General features: G+C 38.2%; 3 protein-coding genes across 3 annotated transcripts; 1 reads left to right on the plus strand and 2 right to left on the minus strand.

Annotated features, from left to right (window-relative positions):
• On the plus strand, nt 2,976-5,475 carry LOC109222906 (auxin efflux carrier component 8). The gene is made up of 6 exons (XM_019387197.1): nt 2,976-3,600; nt 4,374-4,554; nt 4,657-4,742; nt 4,836-4,993; nt 5,061-5,137; nt 5,233-5,475. Exons 1-6 carry the CDS (start codon nt 3,093-3,095, stop codon nt 5,297-5,299), a joined length of 1,077 nt encoding a protein of 358 aa, XP_019242742.1. The 5' UTR covers nt 2,976-3,092; the 3' UTR covers nt 5,300-5,475.
• LOC109206656 lies at nt 5,974-8,582 on the minus strand (the record flags this gene model as incomplete). The annotated part of the gene is made up of 3 exons (XM_019369507.1): nt 5,974-6,611; nt 7,116-7,176; nt 8,548-8,582. Coding segments are annotated over 3 exons (519 nt in total), but the record flags the coding sequence as incomplete, so codon positions are not given.
• On the minus strand, nt 10,593-11,096 carry LOC109218170. The gene has a single exon (XM_019382515.1). The coding sequence runs from the start codon at nt 11,094-11,096 to the stop codon at nt 10,593-10,595; it is 504 nt and encodes a 167-aa protein (XP_019238060.1).

The following is a 12,112-nucleotide window of genomic DNA, read 5'->3' on the forward strand; positions in this document are numbered from 1 at the left end:
TGGGACGGCTGTTCGGATGTAGGGCTGATGTCTTTCTCGGCTGAGACAGGGACCCGACTGATCCCTTCGACCGTCGTTACAACGATCTTTCCTCGCTTCTGCTTGAACTAACGTCAGTCGTTGGGTCGGACCGTTGATATCGTCCTCGTCGGCTCTCACCTCGGCGCAATAGGAATTGTGGATTTCCTCCCAAGTGGTGGGAGGGTATTCATGAGCCTACGTAATAGTTTTCTGGTTGCTCTCGACCCGTTCCTGCTCAACCCGTTCTGGAAGGCCACTACCGCCATCCCTTCTGATACATTTGGTAGTCTCATTCTCACCCAGTTAAACCGAGCGAGGAAGTCCCTGAGTCATTCGCCAGGCGATTGCCTAACGGCGAATATGTCATTCACCCTGGCTTTCGCCTTTTTAGCCCCTACATGAACGGTGACAAACTTGTCGGCCATTTCCTCGAACGTTGTTATTGACCGTGCCGGCAGTTGTGAGTACCAGGTTAGGGCTCCCCTTGTTAGGATTTCGTCGAACTTTTTCAGTAGCACCGATGGAACTTGCTCCTTCGAAAGATCGTTGCCCTTTACCGCTGTGGCATAGTGGACGATATGATCTTCTGGGTCTGTAGTGCCATCGTATATCTTCAGGTACGGTGGCATTTTGAAGGTTTTGGGAATGGCTTGGGGAGCTGCTACCTCGCAGTACGGTTGCTCGACGAATCGATCAACATCTTGTTTCGGTAGCAACTTTGGGGCGCCTGGTATCTTATCGACCCTTTCTTGATGCTCCTTCATCTGGTCACGGAGTGCCTTGTTTTCGTTTTCCATATCTTCCATTTTCTTTAGAAGGGCTACAAGTGCATCATTACCTGCATCAGCAATGGTGTAAGTGTTACCTGTCTGGGGGACGGGCTGTTCGCCAGTGGTTGTTGTGATATCTAATTGTGCAGTGTTTCTGTTCTCCCTTTGGACGGGTTTGTCGAGTGTGTTGTTTAGAGTACTTGTCAGCCACTCTTCCAGTAGTTTTTTCACTGCCGGTGGTGCTTCCTCGGTTATTGACGTGGAGGCTCCCCTTTCGCGTGAAGCTGTTACGCTTTCGCGAGGGAGAGGTGAGGCGCTTCGCCTGGGCGTAGCATTTGGTGTCGCGTTCTCGTTGTCTTCCCTGCCATCTTCGTTGATGGTGTTCAAGATGTTGGTAGTGACACCTGCTATCGCTTTCAACCTCGCATCTCCTTTTCCTGCTATTATTAGTTTGTGCAAACGAGGAAGAGATGTCTTTTTTTTTATGATCTAGAAAGAACTATAATTTCAACTAAAAAGCTCCCCACAGACGACGCCAAATTGTTTGAGCAGATAATTGCTAAACCAATTAAGAATAAATTAATACAGTGAATCTCAATTGAACTTAATAAATCCTAGACCAAGTAAAACAAAACTCTTGTATAACGAATTGGGTTTAGGAACATTAAATATTGAATTTAATATGCTATGATTGGCAAGATATGTAATATCATAAATGTATAATAAATGCGAGAATGACAATGGTTATAGTGTAAAGGAATCGTCACCCAATGATTGTGTGATTGGGTGTTTCCTTTCTCTGACGATGTGGAAAGGTAAGTAGTCAATCTGAGTATGGGATCTTGAGATTTATGGATGAAGATTGAACAACATGTGCTTGAATAAAATGAATAAGACAACTCTTTCGTATATTCTTCTCTCAACTTTACAGTATGTCTCAGTTCTCCAAAAGGGCAAGTCCCTGTTTGTTCCCATCTCTTCCTATTTATAAGGGACATTCCCCAAAAAACCCTAAAAAGTACAACATAAAGAATATCCAAAGGAATATTCTTCTTGTCTATTTCTGAGTTTAAGTTACCGTTATTATCCTATCTCAGCTACCTGCTTCTAGTCGTCGGCCTTCATTTGGACCCCGTCCTATGTCTTGCTTATCCGTTACCGTAGTTACCAAATTTGGACCCATACCATTAGGATAAACTATGCGAGTCTTTTATATTCACTTCTCTATTCAGATCCATTTGATTTCGATATTGGTAAATAATCTGTCCTTTAAGACAGAAAACAAACCCCACCCCCACCCCCCGCAAGAAGAAAAAAAAGAAAAAAGGGGCTAGATTCCTCATATCTCAAGAGTCTCACAGTCAAGTAATACCCAAAAAAAAAAAGAATAATAATAATAATAAAGAGACACCAGAACTTAGCCTGTGAAAATTTCGTACCTATAAAAGCAAAACCCTGTAATACTTATTCCAAAACTTTGACCATATATAGCAAAAATTCTTACTTCAGGAACGTTGTTTACTCATCAAGTCAGTTACTTCTTTTGCAATTCACTTCTTTATTCTCCTAGCATACTTTTCAGATAACCTGGAAGCTAAACTCTAGTCTATGCAACTGCATAAATTAAGATATACGCATTAGGCAGGATCACTTAACAGTTTTTTTCCTGAATTTTGCTGCCATCGAAGTAAAGACAAATAGTTCAACTGTCTAATCAAGGCATTTTGGTGCAGTATAGATCACTGCATGTAAAGTACAGTACAATACCTCTTCCTAAATGAAAACTTATAGGAAAATAAAGTGCAAGTGGGGTACAAAACAGGAGAAATATTAAAGCATGTAGAGCTTACTATTTCCAGCCTATTGAGATAGGTTTAGGCAAACACCTATGTCACATGAAGAAATGAGCAAAAAGGGTTTAACCACATGAAGAAAAACAGAATAAACTTTTTGGCTAAACAAGATTAGATACACTTGCATTTTGAGCATGTAAACATGATAAACATCAGTAATATCAAATTTACAGCCTAAAAAGGTGCATTATCTGAGGGGAGACACACGCACGGGGAAAGCAAATTACTTTCTGCATTGTATGTGAATCTACAAAGCCATAAATTAGTAAATACTTTTATATAATGATAATCAAAATATGCTGGGATAAAACTAAAAATGATTAGTCAGAAAGCTTCAGCGGAAAGATGTAGTCTTCACTTTCCCAGCATATGCCAATAAAGCAAACTAAACAGCATAAAAGGCCCTGTTACCAAGGTTTCAAGATATGAAAATCAAACAAGAAGTACCATGATATCCCTACGTGATGTCTACCATGTTGTGGCAGCCACTATCCCTTTATATGTCGTCATGATCTTAGCCTATATCTCCGTAAGGTGGTGGAAACTCTTTTCACCAGAGCAATGCTCTGGCATCAACAAGTTTGTGGCGAAATTTTCAATACCTTTATTATCCTTCCAAGTGATATCAGAAAGCAACCTCTACAAAGTAAACCTGAAGCTTCTATTAGCAGATTTCATACAAAAATTTGTTGCTGTCTTTCTACTGGCAGTTTTTGCCAAACTGAAGCCCAAAGGAAAACTGACTTGGATCATAACAGGTCTTTCGGTTTCAACCCTTCCAAACACCTTAATCTTGGGGATTCCACTAGTAAAGGCCATTTTTGGTGATGCAGCAGCAGAACTACTAGTGCAGATTATTGTACTACAGAGTTTAATTTGGTACAACCTCCTACTATTCTTGTTCGAGCTCAACGCAACAAAAGAATCTTATATGCCATCACCATCAGAAGTAGCAGGTATGTACACAGATAACAGAACAATGGTTTCTAAATGTTGGAATTTATTTGGATGGCATCTGTTTAACAGAACCTATTTAAAGCACTCCAATTTTAACTGTTAAGAACCAGAAAGCATTAGATTACAAATGTGTTAAAGTGAAAAGAGAATCTTATTCTGGGCCCCACTGATTATCCTGTATCATATGATTTCTAGATAAAATAATTTGTGATATCGTGTAGCATGTGCTCAATTTGTGAAATGCTCCTTTTTAATTTTCTAAACTAGTTTCAGTGAAATATAAGTTTGCTCTACAGTGATATGACCCATCTAATTGCGAGAGACAGATGCACTTTCAACTCACCTAAATGAAACAAACAGGAAGTTTGCTTAGACAACCCATTCAACAGTGACAGAGTTAGACAGTAGTCATAATTGGTTCCGGAAGTTTGGAACTAACCAAACTACTATATCATGCATCCATCCAGCTTGCTTTTTCCAACTCCTTTTTACCCCCCCCCCCCCCCCCCCAAAAGCCCGGTCTCCAAAGACAAAATGAAAGAAGAAGAAGAAGAAAAAAAGGACAGCTCATTAGAAGTTAGCGATTAAGTTTAAAATGATGGCCAACCCCAACAGAAATGTAAAGGAGATCAGGTAGTTTAAGCTGTTAGTATCTTTGTTTATCCATGATCTTCAGCATGACAATTTCTAGAAATCCGACGTGACAACTATTAAAGCAAACATCAATATGCTTGCTCTTTGTCTTATGAAATATATATTCTGCCACTGAAAGTTGAGCTCGAGGTCCCTGAAGAATCAGAACTGGAAGAGGACCGGGAGGAGGAAGCAAAAGCCATATGCCCAAGGAAGACAAAGATTATGCTAATTCTTCTAACAGTTGGAAGGAAACTCATAATAAATCCTAATACACATGCAACTCTGGCGGGTATTATTTGGTCAAGCATACACTTCAGGTAAAGCCTTATTAAGCATCTCTACAAATACAAATCTATCTTCTTTAAAAACTCCTCATTAAAAATCAGTGGACTTCTTTGTTTACACAAAATGAAGTGCAGGTGGGGAATCAATCTACCAACAATTGTTGGACGATCAATATCAATACTTTCAGATGGAGGGCTAGGAATGGCAATGTTTAGCATAGGTACAATGGATAAAAAGCACTCACTGCATGAATTACTAGAGTATCAACGAGAAAGAAAATGGCTCAACTACTCATATTGTACTAATTCAACAGGTGTTTTCATGGCATCCCAAGCTAGTATTATAGCATGCGGAACCAGAAAAGCAATATTAGCAATGGCACTAAAGTTTGTTCTTGGACCTGTACTCATGGCAATCTCATCTATTGCTGTTGGACTAAGGGGAAAATTGCTAAAATTGGCGATAGTGCAGGTGAAAGTATATTGTTTTCTGTTGTCGATTCATGGCAGATTAGTTAACACTGTACTTGGTATTGCAGGCAGCCCTTCCCCAAGGAATCGTTCCGTTTGTGTTTGCCAAGGAATATAACATACATCCTACCATCTTAAGTACAGGGTACCAGATAGAATTATCAACTCGAACTTTTAATTTCTTCACTAAGAACATTTCAAGCAGATATGATTTTTGATGTGGTTTCATTCTGATTGTAGGGTAATCTTTGGCATGCTTATCGCAATACCAATTGCTTTGGCATATTATTTCCTTCTGGAAATATGAAACTCAGACATGGTCATGGGGTAGCAGATATTCACAAATTTATAAGAGATACAATTCGTTCTCTTGTAACATCATTCAACTGTAGAGTGACTACAGTGAAGAAAAAGGCAAAAATCTTGGTGAAGTATAGTTTTTGTATAAAATAATAAAGGATGAATGTGCGTCGAGTTCTCTTACCAACTCATTTATTATAAAACATCAGCTAGAATGCATAAATAAATCCAGTACATGCACTATCCGGTCAATGCAGAGTGTCCAAGTTCAAACTTTTCAAAGAGAAAGAGGATTACATGAACATAAATGACCATGAACAGTATTGCTGAGAACACGTCAATTTCAACGACGTTACGACAAAACTAATGAGTTCTTAGATAATCAAAGAGAGCAACAAGGAGGTGATCTAGGCCGAGAAACTTTAAGATAATCAGTACACATTTGAACAACAAAACTAATGAGTTCACAAGTATAGCATCATATCAATTGATGTCAAGGAAATCACATTCTGCATCCTAAGACTTTGACAAGGAAGAAAATCACATTCTGCAGATTAAGAGCCCGTTTGGGTTAGCTGAATAAAAGTAAAGCACTTGGGCTCAAAAGCACTTTTTAAGTGCTGAAGCTGAAGCTGAAAATACGCAGTTGATGTGTTTGGTAAAACTGTCTGGTTAACACTATTTTTTGTTAAAATGACAAATGACATTAAAGTTGTTAACACTACAAAATGGCAATGGTCCACCATATCCGATAATAACACTTGATTGAGCTAAAATAGTTAAAACCTTATTCCATAATTCCTCACACTGCAAATATGTTCAACTCTAGAATCCAGAATACAATACTACTTACATACTAATTTGCAAAAGAAAATACAAGAATTAAATAAATTCACTCACTCTGCATCATATCCTTTCTCTTGTAGCTCAGAAATGACTTCATTCCTCATCCTGATCCACAGCTTGAAGGCTTCTTGCTCAAATTTCTTATCCTGCAATACTTTCTGATAATTAAACGAATCTTTATCAGATTCAACGATTCCTTTAGGACCAATTGTAGTACCAATCATTCCACCTTTGGCGACGAACTCTTCCATTGCCTTCTCGTCACCCGGATATGGAAATTTCCTGCGTTCATAAAGGTGTGCTAGTTCCTTTTCTTCTTTGGGCTTTGGCTTTAAGGTCCACCAACCAAGCGGCGACGTTTCATTCCAAAGCCATGCTATCCCGAACAACGTGTATGTACATAGCAAAGCCTTTCCCACTTGCTTCCAAAAGTGATAATCTTTTTTGCCTAATCCGATTCTCTTAAGGTATTTCTGGGAATCAAATGATTTTGCCATTAAAGCACCTGTTTTGGTACGCATCATGCAGCTACTGAAACTGTTTCTGGTAAAGCCCGATTACCCGACCGGTTCCGAGCTCAAAATCCGTATACTTACTCGGGTTACTGCTCTTTTGTGGAATTGATGACAAAATCAAGTGTCACGACCCATTTTCTGAACCCTCTCTTCTTATCAAATCTATTATAACTCCAAACTTTATATTTAACAAGGCAATACTCTACCCAAATACTTTTGATTTAATTTAAATATTTAAATAAATCAACTCCAAAACTTTATTCGTAGTAACTACTGAATTACTGCTAAGTTATTATCAAAAACATCTGAATCATAACCCAACGACTATGTCTATGAAGCCTCTACTGATAAACTGACGCTGCTCAGGACATGAGATTTCCTGGCTAGTTCTCTAAGTAAACAAAGAAATAACTAAATAAAGATAATTCTAAGGAATACTCCACGAACAAAAGCGGAGCTCACCAATATCACTGGAAGAGAAAGAAGTCCTAACCAGTAGCCTGCTCGCCTGCAAAACCGATTCCTACGTTGTACCGTAGACCAACATAGGTTCCCAAAAGAGAACGTCAGTACCATCCATCTAAAATAATTGCATAATAGCAGTTTATGAATATTCTAAGAGAAATTCTTTTCTTTTCTTTCTTATAAAAAAAATACTTCAGTTTATACTTTGGGAGTTCCAACTATCCTGACTTCATTCTGTCTCAGTCACCGTGTGATCGGCACGAGTTCGATCCCAACCTGATCGAATAGGCCCAATCCACGAGGTGCCACTCGCTTCATGGTTCTCAGCGCTCATGTATCATACCTTAGCATGGCTAAGTAAATTCTCAGCAACGAGACCCTCAGCTCGTGTGCTCCCTACTTTGTCACAAGTAGTTTCAGGAAGTCAACGCCTTGGTCAGGACCCTAGGCCTGGACGATGACCCCTTCCTAGAATAAAGGATACTCCCAAAAAAAATCTTTTCTTTCTAAAACTTCACAAGTTTTTGCTCTTAGTCAGCATGACTGACAAAGATACTGCTAAAAATGCAAGCTATTTGTCCTCCTTTAAATATCACCAAGAAATACTAGAGCTCATGTTGAATATCCAAGCTATCTTCATTTAAGATTATCGTTTTCCTTCTCAGATTAGACAAGATTCTGACGGAATGATATCCAACTGGTATAATAGTCAAAACAACTTCAAATCAGAGCACTTTACACATCAGAAAACACAAGTGATTAAGATCACAGGTCTTTGATAATCCTTAGCTTAAAATTCAATCAAGTGTCGAAATATCCATTAGAGCATTGCAATTGCTAGACAATTTTTCAGTGCTCTGCAGCTGCTTGCCTTGTACTACTCCAACTTTTACATGTAACAACTCTATATCAGGAAGACATTCCAATCACATGAAATGCAAGCACTTTCTCCTCGATTAGTTATGTGTCACCTCGTCTAGCATCAAATACTATTACAAAACAGTTTAATTAAGCTCCACAAAATTTTTACCTTTTGCATTGTCTATTCAAGCTACAATTGTTACTTGGGAGCACCAGTGGATCTCTTATACTTTTCAAGTCTAATTCTTTTATACATACTCATACTCGTATCCTTAAATGTAAGGCATGGCATAAGAATGAAATAAACATTCAAAAGTATTTATAAAGATTCTTGATCCTTCATGAATTTTCAACGTGAAGATGGCATATAAGAGTAACACAAAAATCTGAAATTTATGCACATTTATCAAAATAATCATCTAAACTTTAGCTAGAAAATAATTCTAAGCTAATAGGTACTTACTACTCCAATTAAGTATATATTAACTCCTTTATGCAATTCAACAAATACCTTGTATGTGTGCTTTTGTGACTTAAACCACTTTAGTAAAGGGTTATATCAACTCACCTCAAAACTTCTCGAGCCAGTAGGCCCCAGTCCAATTGACACCAGTCAAACAATCGATTCTACAACAACCAGTGCATTTTAATCAATTTTACAATTTTACACCTAAACATGAAATTTATTGTTGATATAGAGGAAGAAGGGAATTAACTATTCAATTCTTACCTATTACTATTGTAGGGTAATTGACAATAGGGAATTTTATATACCTAAATTCACAAATAAGTGATTTGTAAAGAACCCTAAATTTTTTTTTCTTTCGTTGACTGAGTCGCTGCCTCTGTTTCGTAGTGCTCTGTTTCAATTTATCGTGTAAGACTTCTTAGCCTTCTGCTGAATGCACTTTTAGCTTTTTTTTGTTCTGTTAAGGCTTTTTAGCCTTCAGGCTTTTTCTTTCTTTTGTTTTGTTTTAGGCTTTGCCTTATGGGCTTTAGGATTTTCCCTTCTCTTTTTTTTTCTTTCTTTTTCTTTTTAATTTAATTAATAATTAATGATACTTATTCTTAGTAATTAGTAATATTAACAATATTAGTATTCCCTAATTATATATTCAATTATTTAAATGTATATATATATATATATATATATATATATATATATATAGTATTTGTATTTATTTTTTCACTATAGGCAAGAAAAATAAAATAATAATAATAATAATAATAATTTAGTTCTATAATTAGCGTGTCTCGAANAAGCCATTTATAGGCACCATACACAACTCATAAATTTATTACTCACACTCTGGCTAGGAGGTACCACAATAACCAACAAGAATCTAAAGCACAACACTTTAGCAAAGGTAAATCACTTTAATGAGTTAAATGTACTCTGGCATGGCACTAAATTATTAAATAACTAAATATACTATGACAAAACTAATTTACTTCAATAACTAAGTATAACCTAGCAAAGACATTAACACATGCTAACTTGTATTTAATAAATAAAATATAAAGGCCAATCCAAACCTAGGTTCACATACCTTTTTCCTCAAATAAATATGGATATTTCTTCCTTATATCTTCTTCGACCTCCCATGTAGCTTCTTTTGAATCATGATTACTCCACAACACTTTTACCGATGCTAAATTTTTTGTTCTCAACTTTCTTACTTGCCTATCAAGGATTTCTATAGGTACCTCTTCATAAGTCAAGCCTTCTTTAATTTCTATGGTATTGGCAGGTATTATATGCGACTCATCATGAATGTACTTTCTAAGCATAGACACATGAAAGACAGGATGGACAGAGGACAACTGAACGGGTAGCGCTAGCTCATAAGCCACGCTTCCTTTCTTTTCTAGAATTTCATAAGGTCCGATAAATCTAGGACTAAGTTTCCCTTTCTTACCAAATCTCATAACTCCTTTCATTGGTGAAACTTTCAAAAATACCTTATCACCAACCATGAACTCTAATTCACGATGCCTCTTGTCAGAATAAGACTTTTGACGACTTTAAGCCGCTTTCGGTCTTTCTTTGATTAGCCGAACTTTCTCTAAGGCCTCACAAACAAACTCTGGACCGATCAATGACACCTCTGCTGGTTTAAACCAACCCACTGGAGACCTACATCTTCGCCCATACATCGCTTCATAAGGAGCCATACCAATGCTGGCCTGATAGCTGTTATTGTAAGCAAATTCTATAAGTGGCAAGTGATCATCCCAATTACCTCCAAAATCTATAACACACGCACGCAGCATATCTTCGAGAGTCTGAATGGTCCTTTCTGCCTGGCCATCGGTCTGTGGATGGAAAGTGGTGCTCAAATTGACCTTGGTACCTAATCTTTTCTGAAATGCTTGCCAAAAATGCGCTGTGAACTGAGGGCCTCTGTCAGATATGATTGAAACTAGAGTACCTTGCAATCAGACTATTTCGTTGATGTACAACTGCGCATACTGCTTTGCAGAATCTGTCGTCTTTACTGGTAGGAAATGCGCGGACTTTGTTAGTCGGTCTACAATAACCCAAATTGAATCATGCTTACGGTATGTACGAGGTAGACCTACTACGAAATCCATATTAATCATCTCCCATTTTCACTGTGGTATTTCTATATCTTGAGCTAGGCCACCAGGCCTCTTATGCTCAGCTTTAACTTGCTGGCAGTTCAAACATTTAGCCACATGATCTGCTACTTTCTTCTTCATGCCTTTCCACCAATACAACCCTTTCAAGTCGAGATACATTTTGGTAGCACATGGGTGGATGGAGTATCTCGAACTGTGAGCTTCTTCCATTATGGCCTTTCTAAGACCATCTACATCAGGCACACATAACCGATCATTCAACTTCAAAACTCCGTTACTTCCTAGAGTGAAAGCAGTGATTTCTTTGTTTCTAACTCCTTCTTTTACCTTCACTAAGTACGGATCTTCGTCTTGCTTAGCCTTAACGTGCGCAACTAAAAAGGATTGCGTTAAGGCATAAGCAGCTATACCTCCTTCTTTGGTCTCATCCAGACTAACCCCATCATTTGCCAGTTTTTGAATTTCTCGACCCAAAGTTTGCCTTTGCACTGCAAGATGGGCCAAGACACCCATTGACTTCCTACTAAGTGCATCTGCTACCACATTAGCTTTACCCGGGCGATAAAGGATATTGATGTCATAATCTTTCAGTAGCTCGAGCCACCTTCTCTGTCTCAAATTTAATTCTTTTTGCTTGAAAATATACCGGAGGCTTTTGTGATCTGTAAACACTTCAGAATGCTCGCCATAAAGGTAATGTCGCCATATCTTTAATGCAAACACCACTGCTGCAAGCTCCAAGTCGTGTGTGGGGTAGTTCCTTTCATGATTCTTTAACTGCCTGGAAGTATAAGCAATAACTTTTCCATTTTGCATAAGAACACAACCAAGACCAACTCTGGAGGCGTCATAATACACTGTGAACCCACCCGAACCTGTCGGCAAGGTTAATACAGGTACAGTGGTCAACCTCTTCTTTAACTCTTGAAAACTCTGCTCACAAGTGTCTGACCACTGGAACTTAACTGCTTTCTGAGTCAACTTAGTTAATGGAGCTGCAAGTGAGGAAACCCCTCTACAAACCTTCTATAGTAGCCAGCTAACCCCAAGAAACTTCTGATTTCGGTTGGCGTTGTCGGCCTTGGGCAGTTTTTGACTGCTTCTGTCTTATGAGGGTCTACTTTTATGCCTTCACTAGATACCACGTGGCCTAAGAATGCCACTGACTGCAACCAGAACTCACATTTTGAAAACTTGGCATAAAGCTCATTCTCCTTCAAGGCCTGTAAGGCTATTCTGAGGTGTTCTGCATGATCTTCCTTGCTCTTAGAGTATACCAAAATATCGTCTATAAACACGATAATAAAGGTATCAAGGAATGGCTTGAAAACTCTGTTCATGAGGTCCATGAATGCAACTGGATTGTCAACCCGAAGGACATCACTAGAAATTCATAGTGCCCGTAGCGAGTGCTAAAGGCTGTTTTAGATATATCCTCTTCTCTGATTCTCAACTGATGGTACCCCGACCTCAAGTCTATTTTTGAAAAGTACTTTTCACCTGAAGTTGATCAAATAAATCATCAATTC

Source organism: Nicotiana attenuata, chromosome 2 (genome assembly GCF_001879085.1).
Source record: "Nicotiana attenuata strain UT chromosome 2, NIATTr2, whole genome shotgun sequence".
NCBI lineage: Eukaryota > Viridiplantae > Streptophyta > Magnoliopsida > Solanales > Solanaceae > Nicotiana > Nicotiana attenuata.